The sequence below is a fragment of the Dama dama genome, chromosome 1 (genome assembly GCF_033118175.1).
Source record: "Dama dama isolate Ldn47 chromosome 1, ASM3311817v1, whole genome shotgun sequence".
NCBI lineage: Eukaryota > Metazoa > Chordata > Mammalia > Artiodactyla > Cervidae > Dama > Dama dama.
In genome coordinates, this window is record NC_083681.1 from 72,329,535 (window position 1) to 72,341,690 (window position 12,156).

Here is a 12,156-nt window from a genome sequence, read left to right on the forward strand (position 1 = left end):
GGCTGAATAGAGGTTCAGAACATATAGTCCTAGGAACTTTGTTAGAACTGCAATTACTCAGGCTCCACCCCAAAACCCCTGAAAGAAAGTCCAGTGATGAGGACTAGCATTGCATCCTTACAAACCCTGTAAGTGATTCTGGTGGACTTTAAAATTCGAGAACCATGTATCTTGCCCATGGTTACTGGTGATGGATGTCCAAGGCAGCTGGCACTGTGAGCAGGTTGAAGGTGTTTATAAGAAGTGGTACAAAGTAGGAGGATGAAAGAACTGAGTTTTGAACATCTGGTATGACCAACTTGGGGGGAAAATGGAAAAATAAAAGGAATGATGTTCTAGAACAAGCCTTGGCAAACTTTTTCTGTAACAGGCAAGATAGTAGCCATATTAGGCCCTGTGAGCCAGGCGGTCTGTGATACGACTATTCAACTCTGCTGGTAAGGTACAAAGGCAGGCATAGATAACACGCAAACAAGTGACCATGACTATGCTCCAATAAAACTTTATTTACAAAGGCAAATGGAAGGCTGGTTTGGTCCCTGGGCAGTAGTTTCCTTTCCCCTAGTCTAGTAGAATGATTTAGGCTTTTGGTTTGTTGTTTTTATTTTTGGTTTTTGTTTTTAGCAGCAGAATCCCTTTTCTTCCTTAGAGCTGTATAAAGCAGGAATCACTCTGATTGAAGAATGCATGGCCTACCTCTTCAATTTCTCCTTTTTCTTGAAGTGGACCCTAAGGTTGTTCCTAAGAACACATATTAACGACACTTAAGTCCAGTGCTCCAATGTCTGAGCTTGGGGCCACTTAGGCATTGCCCTTGAATGAGTAGATAGCCCTTCCTCAACCAGTTTGGACCTGTAACCAAGGTGCGGAGGTAGAAGGAACTGGTGGCCAGCCTGAGGTCACACCTGGGCCTGAGGTTCAGGAAGTCTCCTTTGCTGTAGTGCGTGGTCTCTCTCTGCAGGTTCCAGCCAGCCTGGTGAGGCCAATGGGAACACCCAGGGCACGAGTGGCCCATCACATACCCCCCACACGCCCTGTGTCCCGATGAGGGACCAGGCCCTCAGATACCGCAGCATCCACACCCAGCTGATGGAGATGGTGCTGACCTTGCGGCAGACTGTGGAGGATCACATCATGCACCTGACAACCAGACCTCAGCAGCAGGACGGTCAGGCCATCAGGGAGCAGGAGGCTCTCCTGGGTCGCTTATTGTTCCAGATCATCAGTTTCCTGCCGGCTGGGGCTCAGAGCTTCCAACCACCTTGCACATCCACGGACTCCAGAGGTGATGTTGGAGGTGGGCAGCCAGTCCAAACATCTAGGCAGACGGGCCAGATGTTCTACCAAGAGAGTGATTTTGAAAATACAGTAATCAGCTATGACCTGTCCAACCGTGGGATTGACATCTCTGCCTTATACGACTTGAGCTTCCGGGACTACGACACCTACCAAGGAAACAAATACCACAAGGACAAGAACACCTTGGTGAGGATGGGGGGACACACTCGAGGGCCCCCATCACTAGGATTTACTGAGTCCTGTGCCAAGAACTGTGCATTCTCAGTGATTTTTTTTTTCCCCAGTCCCATGGAGTAGGTGCTATTGTCCCCTGAAGGTGAGGGGGTGGGCACAGGAAAGTTGACAAGCTGGGCCTGGTTTCCCCTCCTGTCCTAGCTCTTATCCACCGGGAATCACTGTGGTCACTATAGTAAGTGAACCTACCCTTGTGGAACTCAGTCTAGTAACAGATATCAATCAGTCATTGGGGAAACAGATGTGAATAGTGTTCCCAAGAGCACTAAGGGGCTGCCTGCTTTGGGTGGTCAGGGAGGATGGTTTAAAGGTCGAATCAGTCAGTCAAGTGATGGGGGTAAGGTAGGGGTCCTCCAGGAACAGCATGGGTGAAAGCTTCAAGGTGAGAAGAGCTTGGAGTGATTGGGAAAAGAGGCCTGTGTGGCTTGAATAGAGATGGTGAGGCTGTGACAGAGGTATGGATGGGATTGGGCCATTGTAAGATGTTGGGATGTTATCCCAGTGGTGATGGGATCAAGAAAAGGCTTCCAGCAAGGGAGGGTCCCAACAGTTCTCCATTCAGAGGACAGAGGGCCACAGTAGCCTCACCTTTCGTTCTGTTTCCACCCAAGGGATGTGCGGCCAATGGCCATCTGCTTTTCTGGGGCTCAAATGAGTTGGGTATCCTGATCAGCCTCTGAGGGGCCATGCTTCTTCCAGGAACTTGAAGGGGCCCTTCCATGGAGGTGGAGATGGCAGGGGTGATATGGGCAGGGCCTGGGTAAGGAGCCAGACTCTGGGGCCAGTCAGGTGAGATGCTGCTCATCACCAAGATCATGTGGCTAGTGTAGTTTATTCAACCTTTCTGAGCTTTACTCTCTTTGAGCAGAGATCAGAGCATTTTCTCAGGAGTTTTGAGAATTAAGGCATTTGACATGAACCACTTAGTCTAATGTCTAGAATATAGGAGCTCAGTGAATGATGGCTGGTACATAATATAACTATTATTACTTATCTAGTGGGTTGGCCAAAACTTCATTCAGTTTTGAATAAAAATAAGACACTTTTCATTTTCACCGAGAACTTTATTGGAACAACATACTCATTAACTGAATGGTCTTTTTGGCAAACCCAATATATGGCTCTAAAAAGGGAAGTTTGCAAGCTGTAAGATTTGGGAGAATTTGTGGAAATTTTTCTAATATTAAGATTGTCAAACATGGATTTTATTTGCTTCATGAAGCAAGGAGACCTCCATTTGGGCTCATCCAGATGAGTAATTATGACCTGTTTAAAGGGGTCCATGGTGGGCAGGGCAAGAGGACTGACCTTCGATTCCATCTATCTCCAGGGCTACATCAACCTTGGTACCAGTGAGAACAAGCTCTGTACTGATCTGCTGGCTGAGAGGGTAAGCCACGTTCCAGCCTGTGTTGGGACCCACCTTCAGGCCCAGGTCCCCCAAGAATGGTCTTTTAGCACATGGTAGACACAGGAATAAGACTTAGGAGTTTGAGGAAGGGAGTGGGGAAATAGCTTCTAGAATAGCACATCTAACCTGCTGACTGGCCTTGCTGTGTTGGGAAGTTTTCTCCGGATGGGTATGTGGTGGGTAAACTGCCAAGGGAGCGTCTAGATCAAATGTGGGGTTGGGGAGGTTGTCGGACACGTCCCAGGGGAGATCTAGTTGTATCATCTTTGACACGAAGCCTGAAACCTCTGTTCATCAGGGAGCATGTAGCATGTAGGCCCATTTCCCTCTGGGAGGTTTGTCCTACACCCATGGGCGTCCTAGGAGTAGGATGAAGCCTCTTGGGCATCCCTGGTCTGGCCGTGCTCACACTCTATTTGTCAACAGTTGAGTCAGAGTGACATGACCTACATTGATGAAGATCTACTGCAGTACACTGATTGGAGAGGGCAACCATTGTAAGTAGCCCCTGGACCTGGGGTCTTCTGGTCTACCGGCACCCATCCTCATCCAGGGAAAGACTTCCAGGTTCTCTGCTGGGTGCCTACCTATTTTGGGGGGTAATGACTTCTAGAAAATGCCTAGTGTAGACTATCATAGCAGGCAAGCTGGTGTGGTAGAAATAGCACTGCTCTATCATTCAAGAGACCCAAGTTTTTGTCCCTACTCTTCATGTCTGTGTCTCCTGGGGAGCTGAAAGCCTCAGTCCCCTGTTCACCCTGTAAGGACCCCGAGGTTGCACGCTTTGCTCTCATGAAAAGACTGAAGCCTAGGCTGTGGGGAAAGCCCAGGGCCAATCCTGGGAACCACCAGTCTGTCTGGGTCTGTCCACAGCCTGCGGAAAGAAGTGGCCCGGTTCCTGACCTTCTACTGTAAGACACCTGAGTTCCTTGACCCAGAAAATGTGAGTCTCTTTCTAGCCTTCCTGACACCGTGGTGGAGGACCATATTCTTGGGGACCTCTGCATTTCCAGAAGAGCCTCTCAGAGTCAGGGCCGAGTGAAGGCCAGGGGGTCCTTGCTGAGGAGACTCCTTATGTCTGTCCGCCCAGCGGGGAGGGAGATGGGGGACCGATCCCTCTTACACGAGGATTGGTTTTCAGCTTCTGCCTTCTGTGTATCTTCTTCAGGTGGTTATTCTAAATGGCTGCTCTGCTGTCTTCTCTGCACTGGCCATGGTTCTGTGTGATCCAGGTGGTAAGTCAGCAGACTCTGAGCTCCCTCAGGGACACAGCCCCATGTGGGCAGGCGCGCATGGGCCCTGGGCCTTGAGGGAGTAGAGGGTCGTGACTGAAGACCTTTCTCCTGAAGTGCTGGGGTGCCTCCTGCACCGATTAGAGCATCTTCCTACTATTTCTGCAGGATTGAGGGATTTGAATTCCCATTTAATATGGGCATGTTACAGGCCTCCCGTCTGCCCCAGGAATGGTGACATCTGGAGCCAACTCTGTCTAGTATTAGTTGGACTTTTGGTCTCACCCCCATACAGAGAGCCCTAATCAATTGGCTTAGACAATACAGATGTTCTATCTCTTCAACACACAGCAGGTTGTGTGTCTGTGGAGTTTCCCAGGTGGTGCTAATGGTAAAGAATCCACCTGCCAGTACAGGAGACTTCAGAGACTTGGGTTCAATCCCTGGGTTGGGAAGATCCCCTGGAGAAGGAAATGGCAACCCACTTCAGTCTTCTTGTATGGAGAATTCCATGGACAGAGGAGCCTGGTGGGCTACAGTCCATGGGGTTGCACAGTTGGACACGACTGATTGACTGACACTTACACTTATGTATACAGAGCCTGTGCTGCAAAGCACTCACCCCCAAGTTGGAGGGATTACAGAAGAAACCTTCTCTGAGAGCTGTGTTGCTGCTGATCTGGGGGTCCTGCATGTTCTCACTGGGAGACTCTGACCTAACAGCACTCTCTCTCTGCTTCCAGAGGCCTTTCTAGTCCCCACCCCCTTCTATGGGGGCTTCGCCTTTAGTACCCACCTGTATTCAAAAGTCAAGCTGATTCCTGTCCACCTGGAGAGTCAGGTCAGTGTGGGCCTCCTTCCCCTGCTCAACCGACCCAGGCAAGGGGACAGTCTAGGCATTGCCAAGGTGGAGGTTGGTCTTGCTCTTCTCCCGTATAAATTATGGGAGAAGGATGGAGAAATTGGGCCAAAAGGGCACGTGGGACTAGTCCCTGGGTATGAAGGGAGAGGATTGTTCAGGGTTTCTAGGAATGAGGAATCCAGGCCTGGAAGCTTCCAGATAGGTGGTTCTCAGGCTGGGTCTGTCTTCCAGGTCACTGAAGCGAACGGCTATCCCTTCCAGCTCACTGTGGACAAGCTGGAGCAAGCCCTGCTCGGGGCTAAGATTGAGGTGAGGTGGGAACCGGGTCTTCAGGGTGGGCACTGCTGCTCCGGAAAGGGGCTGAATATGGAGACAGTGGGATAACTTGTTCACCAAGACAGTGTGGGCGCCTTCTTCAAAAGAGGCAGCGTCCCAGGGCACATCCCCTGAGGAGCCCTGAGCCCTGGGTGTGGCCCCCAGAGCTCCGTCTTTTTCCCCTCTGCGGGCACCATGGTACTTGCTCCTCCAATTGCCCACCGAGGCCTTGATGAGGTGTCCGATCCTACTCGGCGCCCTGGCCTTGACCTTCAGCAGAACTTGATGTAGAGGTGAAGGGTTTGTGTTCACTTGATTATGCTTGGTTCTTTTCAGGGGAAAAAAGTCAGAGGTCTTGTGCTAATCAACCCTCAGAATCCTCTGGGAGACGTCTACTCCCAAGACTCCATGATGGAATATCTGGAATTTGCCAAGAAGTATGACTTCCTCCCCCTTGAGATGAAGTCCATGAGAAGGGTTCCCATCACTCACAGTCAAGGAGTCAGAACCGGAAATAATACACCGTAAACACTCTCACTGCGTAGTGAGCTCTGCAGTTATGGGCAACTAACTGAAATGGACACGAAGGAAAAGGCAGCCACATGCTCCCTGCTTTAGACTTTGCCACTTCCTTTCCAGCCTTTGCCTGTGTGCACATACCCACCTGACAGTCATACCCCCCTGTTATTTCCCACCCCTCGTAGCATAAGCTCTTCCTGCATCCATTTCCCAAACTCCTTGGCTTGAGGTGCCGAGGAAGGTGAGTCTCTCTAGAATTTCCTGGCCCCTGTTTCTAAGAACATGTTAACATCAGTTATTAATATCTCTGAAGTCTGGAAGTAGCCTTCTTAGGGAAGATGATCTTCCACGGTCAAGAAGAAACGTGTAGTCAAACTTCATAATGAATCCAGACCAGCTAATGGCAGCACGCGGGGACAAGAGGAAGAGTGCTGGGGTGCGCTCCATGCTAGCTCTAGCATGTGCTAGGGGAGGGATTAACTTTCTGTCTCAGAAACCAGTTTCTTCCTGTGAAATAGAGGTAACAGTACAGCTTCAGAGCACTGCTGGGAGAATAAAGGAGGAGAGGCAGGTGTGCACTTAGCCCACTTCATACCCCTATTTGAACCAGACCCTAGGTGGGAACTCTTTTACAAATTATTTATTTATTTATTTAATGCGCCAGGTCTTAGTTGCAGTGCACAGGATCCAGTTTTCTGACCAGGGATTGAATCTGAGCCCCTTGCATTGGGAGCATGGAGTCTTAGCCACTGGACTGCCAGGAAGTCCTGGGAGCTCCTGACTAGACCAGAGGAGATGTCTCTGGGACACCCAGCCCCTACCACTAGTCTCTATTTGATGGTTGAAGTGTGGGATCGGATTTTCTCATGTATGTCCCTCAGGTCCTGTTCCTTTCTAGCACCCCCAAGTCAGGGTGGAAGTTCCCCTCTGGTGAAGGAGAGACCCCCCCCCCCCTTCTACCTTACCACACCTCTTGGAAAGTTTGAATGGGCTTCTGGGGCCTTAGGAGTGTCTGATCTGTGTTCAGAGAAGCCTGACAAATGAAGTGTGTGTAACGATTAGAGAGAGCCTAGATAATTGTTCTCTCTCACCCAACCTGCAGGTACAACCTCCATGTGATTGTAGATGAGATGTACATGCTGTCTGTATTTGATGAAGCCATCACATTCCACAGTGTTCTGAGCATGAAGAGGTGGGTTGGTCTCAGCGGGAGTTGGGAACGAGAACCATGAAGTTCCTGCTTTTGCAGGGTGAGTCCATGGGCAGTAAACTCCTTTGGCTGAGAGCCAAGAACTGAGCTTAGAGCCTTCTGGAGTGTGAAAGTGAGCAAAGCCTCCTTTGTCCTCTAAAATGTCTTCTCTAAATGCCATTTTGTACAGGAGATAGCTTAAGAAGAAGGTAGAATGGTCAAAAGTCAAGGTGAAGCCCTACAGGAAGTCAGGGTAGGAAGTTCTTGATGAGCAGTGCACAGGGAAAGAAGAGAAATAGAGGAGAACTTTCTTAAGGGTTGGTATTTGGCCCTAGGATAGGATCTAGCAGGCAAGGCAAGAGAAGAGCATGCCTGGTGGAAGGAGCAGCTTCATCAAAGGTGGGGCAGAAAGAAATAGGTGAACACATTTCAGAAATGTTTGGAAAGTCTAGAAATGGTGGTCCACTTGTATGAGGAGCCAACTGCCAAGAAGGTGGCTTTGGACTCGCTGTAGGAAGACCCCGAGCCGGGCTGCGAGTCCTTGACTATGTTCAGTGGGCACTTGAGAGCTCTCCCATCTAGTGCCACAAGGATACCTTTTGTTGACTTCCTGGCTTAACTGGGGCAACTGTGTCTTGAACTTTGGGTCCCCAGGTTCTTCTGTCTAGGAAGGCCTTCAAGGCCACTTTCATCTTCCCTTCATAGACTGCATGTCATCATCCTTCAAGTATTTCTCCATCATCTTGACTGTATGCTTTCCTTTCCAGTTTGCCTGACCCCAACAAGACCCACGTGATCTGGGGCACTAGTAAGGTGAGCCACAGCTGCCTGTCCTTGGGTAGGGAAGGAAGTGGAGCCAGGAGCGGAAGGCAGACCAACTGGGTATTCCCTTCCCTTCTCTTCCTCTAGGATTTCTGCATCTCTGGCTTCCACTTTGGCGCTCTGTATACCCACAACAGAGAGGTGGCCTCGGCCATGAGCTCCTTTGGCTACCTCCACAGCATCTCTGGCATCACCCAGTACAAGCTGCGTCAGCTGCTTCAGGACAGAGGTACTGAGCCCCGTCCCAGGCTGGACCTCATGGCCACCGGGAGTTTCTGGGTCTGCATGGGCCTCTGACATGCCTTCAGTACACTGAGACCCTGTTCACTGTGTCGGGTTTAACAGTGGTAGGACAGGACATTTATAGGAGGGCAGATGCAGTCGGGTATAGAAAGAAGATGGAGGTGCGGGTCTAAAATACTGACCATCTGGTAGCTTGTGCTCTGTCTGGAAAAGGGATAGTCAATTGTACTCTAGGACTTGAAGGTGGGAACTTCAGAGATTGGTCTTTATGTGAAGGTCAATTTTTCCTCCTGTTCAGGTGGCGCAGTTGGTGAAGAATTCGCCTGCCAACGAAGGAGATGCAGGTTGGATTTCTGTGTCTGGAAGATCCCCTGGAGGAAGAAATAGCAACTCACTCCTGTATTCTTGCCTGGAAAATTCCATGGACAGAGGAGCATGGTGGGCTACAGTCCATGGGGTCACAAAGAGCTGGATACGACTGAACACTGAGCACAAACCTGGCTTACTTCAGGCAAAGATTACCAAGGAACACCCTGACTCTTCAAATATGATTTAACTTCATCTTCCAGGGTGGCCAAAGGAGAGGCCGTCTGGGCAAGCTGGTGCTGCTACATCTATGGCACCGGAATTTACCTTCCCTCTTGGATCTTAAGTGAATGCTGGCTTCAGAGGGAATTTCCCACTTTTAATGCCATGGTTCAAACTTAGATAAGGGCTCCTTTTTTAAAATTTCCTGTCATAGAGCAGATGCCAGGCCCAGGGATTTAAATTGAGAGCAGGAATACATGAAAAAAAGGTATCACATAATCTGGTTTAGAAAACAATCTGCTTTCAGTTTTGGGTGGAGAAAATGGTAGATAGGAGAAATCCAACTGGATGCCTCCCTGCATGGTGCCAAGCCCTCTGATATTTGGTAGAAACCAGATTCCCAGCTTCTTGAACACTGGTTCTCAATCTTGGATGCACGTGAGAATTACCTGGAGAGTTTAAATACCAATTTGTAGGGAATTTAGTCATTCAGTCATGTCCAGCTTTTTGCGACCCCATGGATTGTAGCCTGCCAGGCTTCTCTGCCCATGGATTTTCCAGGCAAGGATACTGGAATGGGTTACTCTTTACTTCTCCAGGGGATCTTTCCAACCCAAGGATCGAACCCTAGGTCTCCTGCATTGCAGACAGGTGCTTTACCATCTGAGCTGCTAGGGAAGCCCAATATGTAGGCTGCATCCACAAAGATTCTGAGTTAGATGTCTGGGGATATAACCTGGTCCATTAGGCCTTTTAAAAGCTCCCCAGGTGGTTCTAAAGTGCTTCCAGTGCTGAAAATGGTTGTGCTAGGATCATCCCCAAGCATAATGAGGTTCTTCACAGTCCATTTGTTAGGGCCTAAAGCAGAAGGTGTGGGAGCTATGAGTAGCAGCTACTTGCCCGGTTGAAAACAGCAGTATCAACCCCATTTAGGGGATGCCTCAACTTCTTGCCTCAAGGGTGTAAATTCAAACATAACTTTACTACACAACTATTGAGAAGCCTAGTGTCCCAAACTCGCACAATGGAAGTGGTGTCATGGGTGGTGGTGTTTAGTTGCTAATTGTGTCCGGCTCTTTGTGACCCCATGGACTGTAGCCCACCAGGCTCCTCTGCCCATGGGATTCTCCAGGCAAGAATACTGGAGTGGGTAGCCATTCCATTCTCCAGGGCATCTTCCCTACCCAGGAAACAAACCCACGCCTCCTGTATTGGCAGGCGGGTTCTTTACCACTGATCCACCAGGGAAGCCCATGTGTTGGGTATGATAAGCTCAAATACGATACAGTCAGGGTTGGATAGAATCAGCAGGCATGAAGCCCAGCGAGGGAGCATTTGGTCAGGAGCCCTCTGGCAGATCTCAGCCCTGAAATATGTAACAGCTCTCTTCCTCCATCCACTCAGAATGGATTGACAATATATACCTGCCCAGTTATCACTTGCGGCTGCAGGAGGCTCACAGGTATGTCACTCACAAGCTAAAGGCATTGAAGGTCCCTTTCCTCAATCGTGGCTCCGGCCTCTATGTCTGGATCAACTTGAAACAGGTGAGCTCTGGGAGTGAAGATGGGTGTTAAAGGGCAGATCTGCCGGCTGGGTCTTGAGCTTAGCTCTGTCCGTCTCTCCTCCCCAGTACATGGACCCATGCACGTTTGAGGAAGAGCTGCTCCTCCATCGCCGCTTCCTGGACCACAAGCTGATCTTGTCCCCGGGCAAGACCTTCATGTGTAAGGAGCCTGGCTGGTTCCGTCTCATCTTTGCAGCCAGGCCCCACCTGCTAAGAATCGGTGAGTGGAGTTGAACTGCCAGTCCTGGCATCCTTCACAGATGCCCCAGCCACTCCTCTGTAACCTAATAGTGGAGTCGTCCCTTATTCACCTTTAGCAGCCTATATAGCTCCAGTCCTTCTAGGCCCTCTGTTTCGACTTTCATACCTTTAAGTGAAAGTCGCTCAGTCATGTCCGATTCTTTGCGACCCCATGCACTGTAGTCCATGGAATTCTCCAGGCCAGAATACTGGAGTGGGTAGCCTTTCCCTTCTCCAGGGGTTCTTCCCAACCCAGGGATTGAACCCAGGTCCCCCACATTGCAAACAGATTATTTACCAGAAGGGAAGCCCATATCTTTAAGCTCCTTTGCAAACAAGGAACTGTTAGGCACTTGAATTATATTATGCTTTTGGTGTGTCGGGTCTGTGTCTGTCATTGAAGAGGCACTGGGACTGTGAGCTACCCAGAAATGGATCTCTGCCCATGCAGAGCTTGCCGGCTACTAGGTGAGATAGATGGGGTGTGACCTACAAGGCCCTGTATGCTATACTGCGGAGTTGGGATTCTCCTCTGAAGGTTACAGAAACTGACATTCATTTTATCTATTGCATCTCAACACATGCAGGTCACTGTTCTACCTGCTGGGAACATAGCAATGAATATTTATGTTATGTATCTTTTGGGTTAATGTAGAAAGTAGACTGAGTGAAAGGCCACGAGAGGCAGACAGAAAATAATGGGGCCAAGGCTAGAAGCTAGGTGACAGGATTTGATCTTGAGTCATGAAGGTAATCTGGCAGGCAGGGGCTGTGACAGTGAAGCCAAAAAGAGCCACAGGGAATGTGGCAGGAAGACTTGGAAATCTATCCCCCAAAAGGGAAGGCTCAAGTTCAGCATCCCTGAACCAAAGGTTCTGTGGTGGTCTGCTAGGACCTGCAAGTACCAGGGGCCCATGTGCACACCCCTAAGTATTTCTCTGTCTCCATTTGGACCCTCTAGCCATGCGTCGGTTCCAGCAGGTGTTAGTGGAGCAGGAGCAGGAGCGTAGAGTGAAGCAGCTGGAGGATGCAATGAAGGAGGAAGTGTCTACCTCCCAGCCAGAGACTCCAGCCAGCCCCGCTCTCAGGAAGTCCTGATGTCAGCCTCGGATCTGGAAGGCTGGGTGCTAGCCTGGAGCTGTGGCCAAACAAACAGTGGGCTCCTCCAGGCATGAGTGGGTTTGACCTCACCATCAGCCCTCTTAAGCATCTGTCATTCTGGAAGCTTTACATCTTCTTAGTCTCTACAAGCCATTGCGTGTGTGCAAAATCTTTTTATGGGGATTCTGGTGAGAAAGCCTGGTGGAAGAATACAGTGAGCTCTCTGGGTCCCTGTTTAGGTGGGTTAGTTTTTATATTCTGTATCTAATAAACTCCACATTCTTTAAATTGCAGGCCTGTTTTATTTCACATTCTTCATATGACCTTTTGGGAGCTAGATGATTTTTAAGCTTAATTTTTAATTAAGTTTAAATTAAATATTAAATTCAGTTTTGAAATAGTAAAGCAGGTAAAGCAGGTTATATGTGAAGAATACTTTCTAGGACAGGCCAGCAAGGAAGGGAAACCATGATCCCTAATTGGCAGAGCATTTTCTAGGTGTTGGATGCTGTGTCCCATAGGATCCTTACCCAGTCACACCCACCTTACACATGTGTGGCTACGTGCCCAGTTGAGAGTATAGTTTCAAATGTT

At 49.4% G+C, this 12,156-nt stretch overlaps 1 protein-coding gene across 1 annotated transcript; it reads left to right on the forward strand.

Moving 5' to 3' along the window:
- The first annotated feature begins 1,044 nt into the window (after positions 1–1,044).
- On the forward strand, positions 1,045–11,559 carry ACCSL (1-aminocyclopropane-1-carboxylate synthase homolog (inactive) like). Its single transcript, XM_061150104.1, has 14 exons — positions 1,045–1,485; positions 2,864–2,923; positions 3,371–3,441; positions 3,818–3,887; positions 4,113–4,179; positions 4,920–5,017; positions 5,270–5,347; positions 5,690–5,790; positions 6,975–7,064; positions 7,829–7,874; positions 7,971–8,112; positions 10,059–10,201; positions 10,288–10,441; positions 11,423–11,559. The coding sequence occupies exons 1-14, from the start codon at positions 1,045–1,047 to the stop codon at positions 11,557–11,559; spliced, it is 1,698 nt and encodes a 565-aa protein (XP_061006087.1).
- The last annotated feature ends 597 nt before the right edge of the window (positions 11,560–12,156 follow it).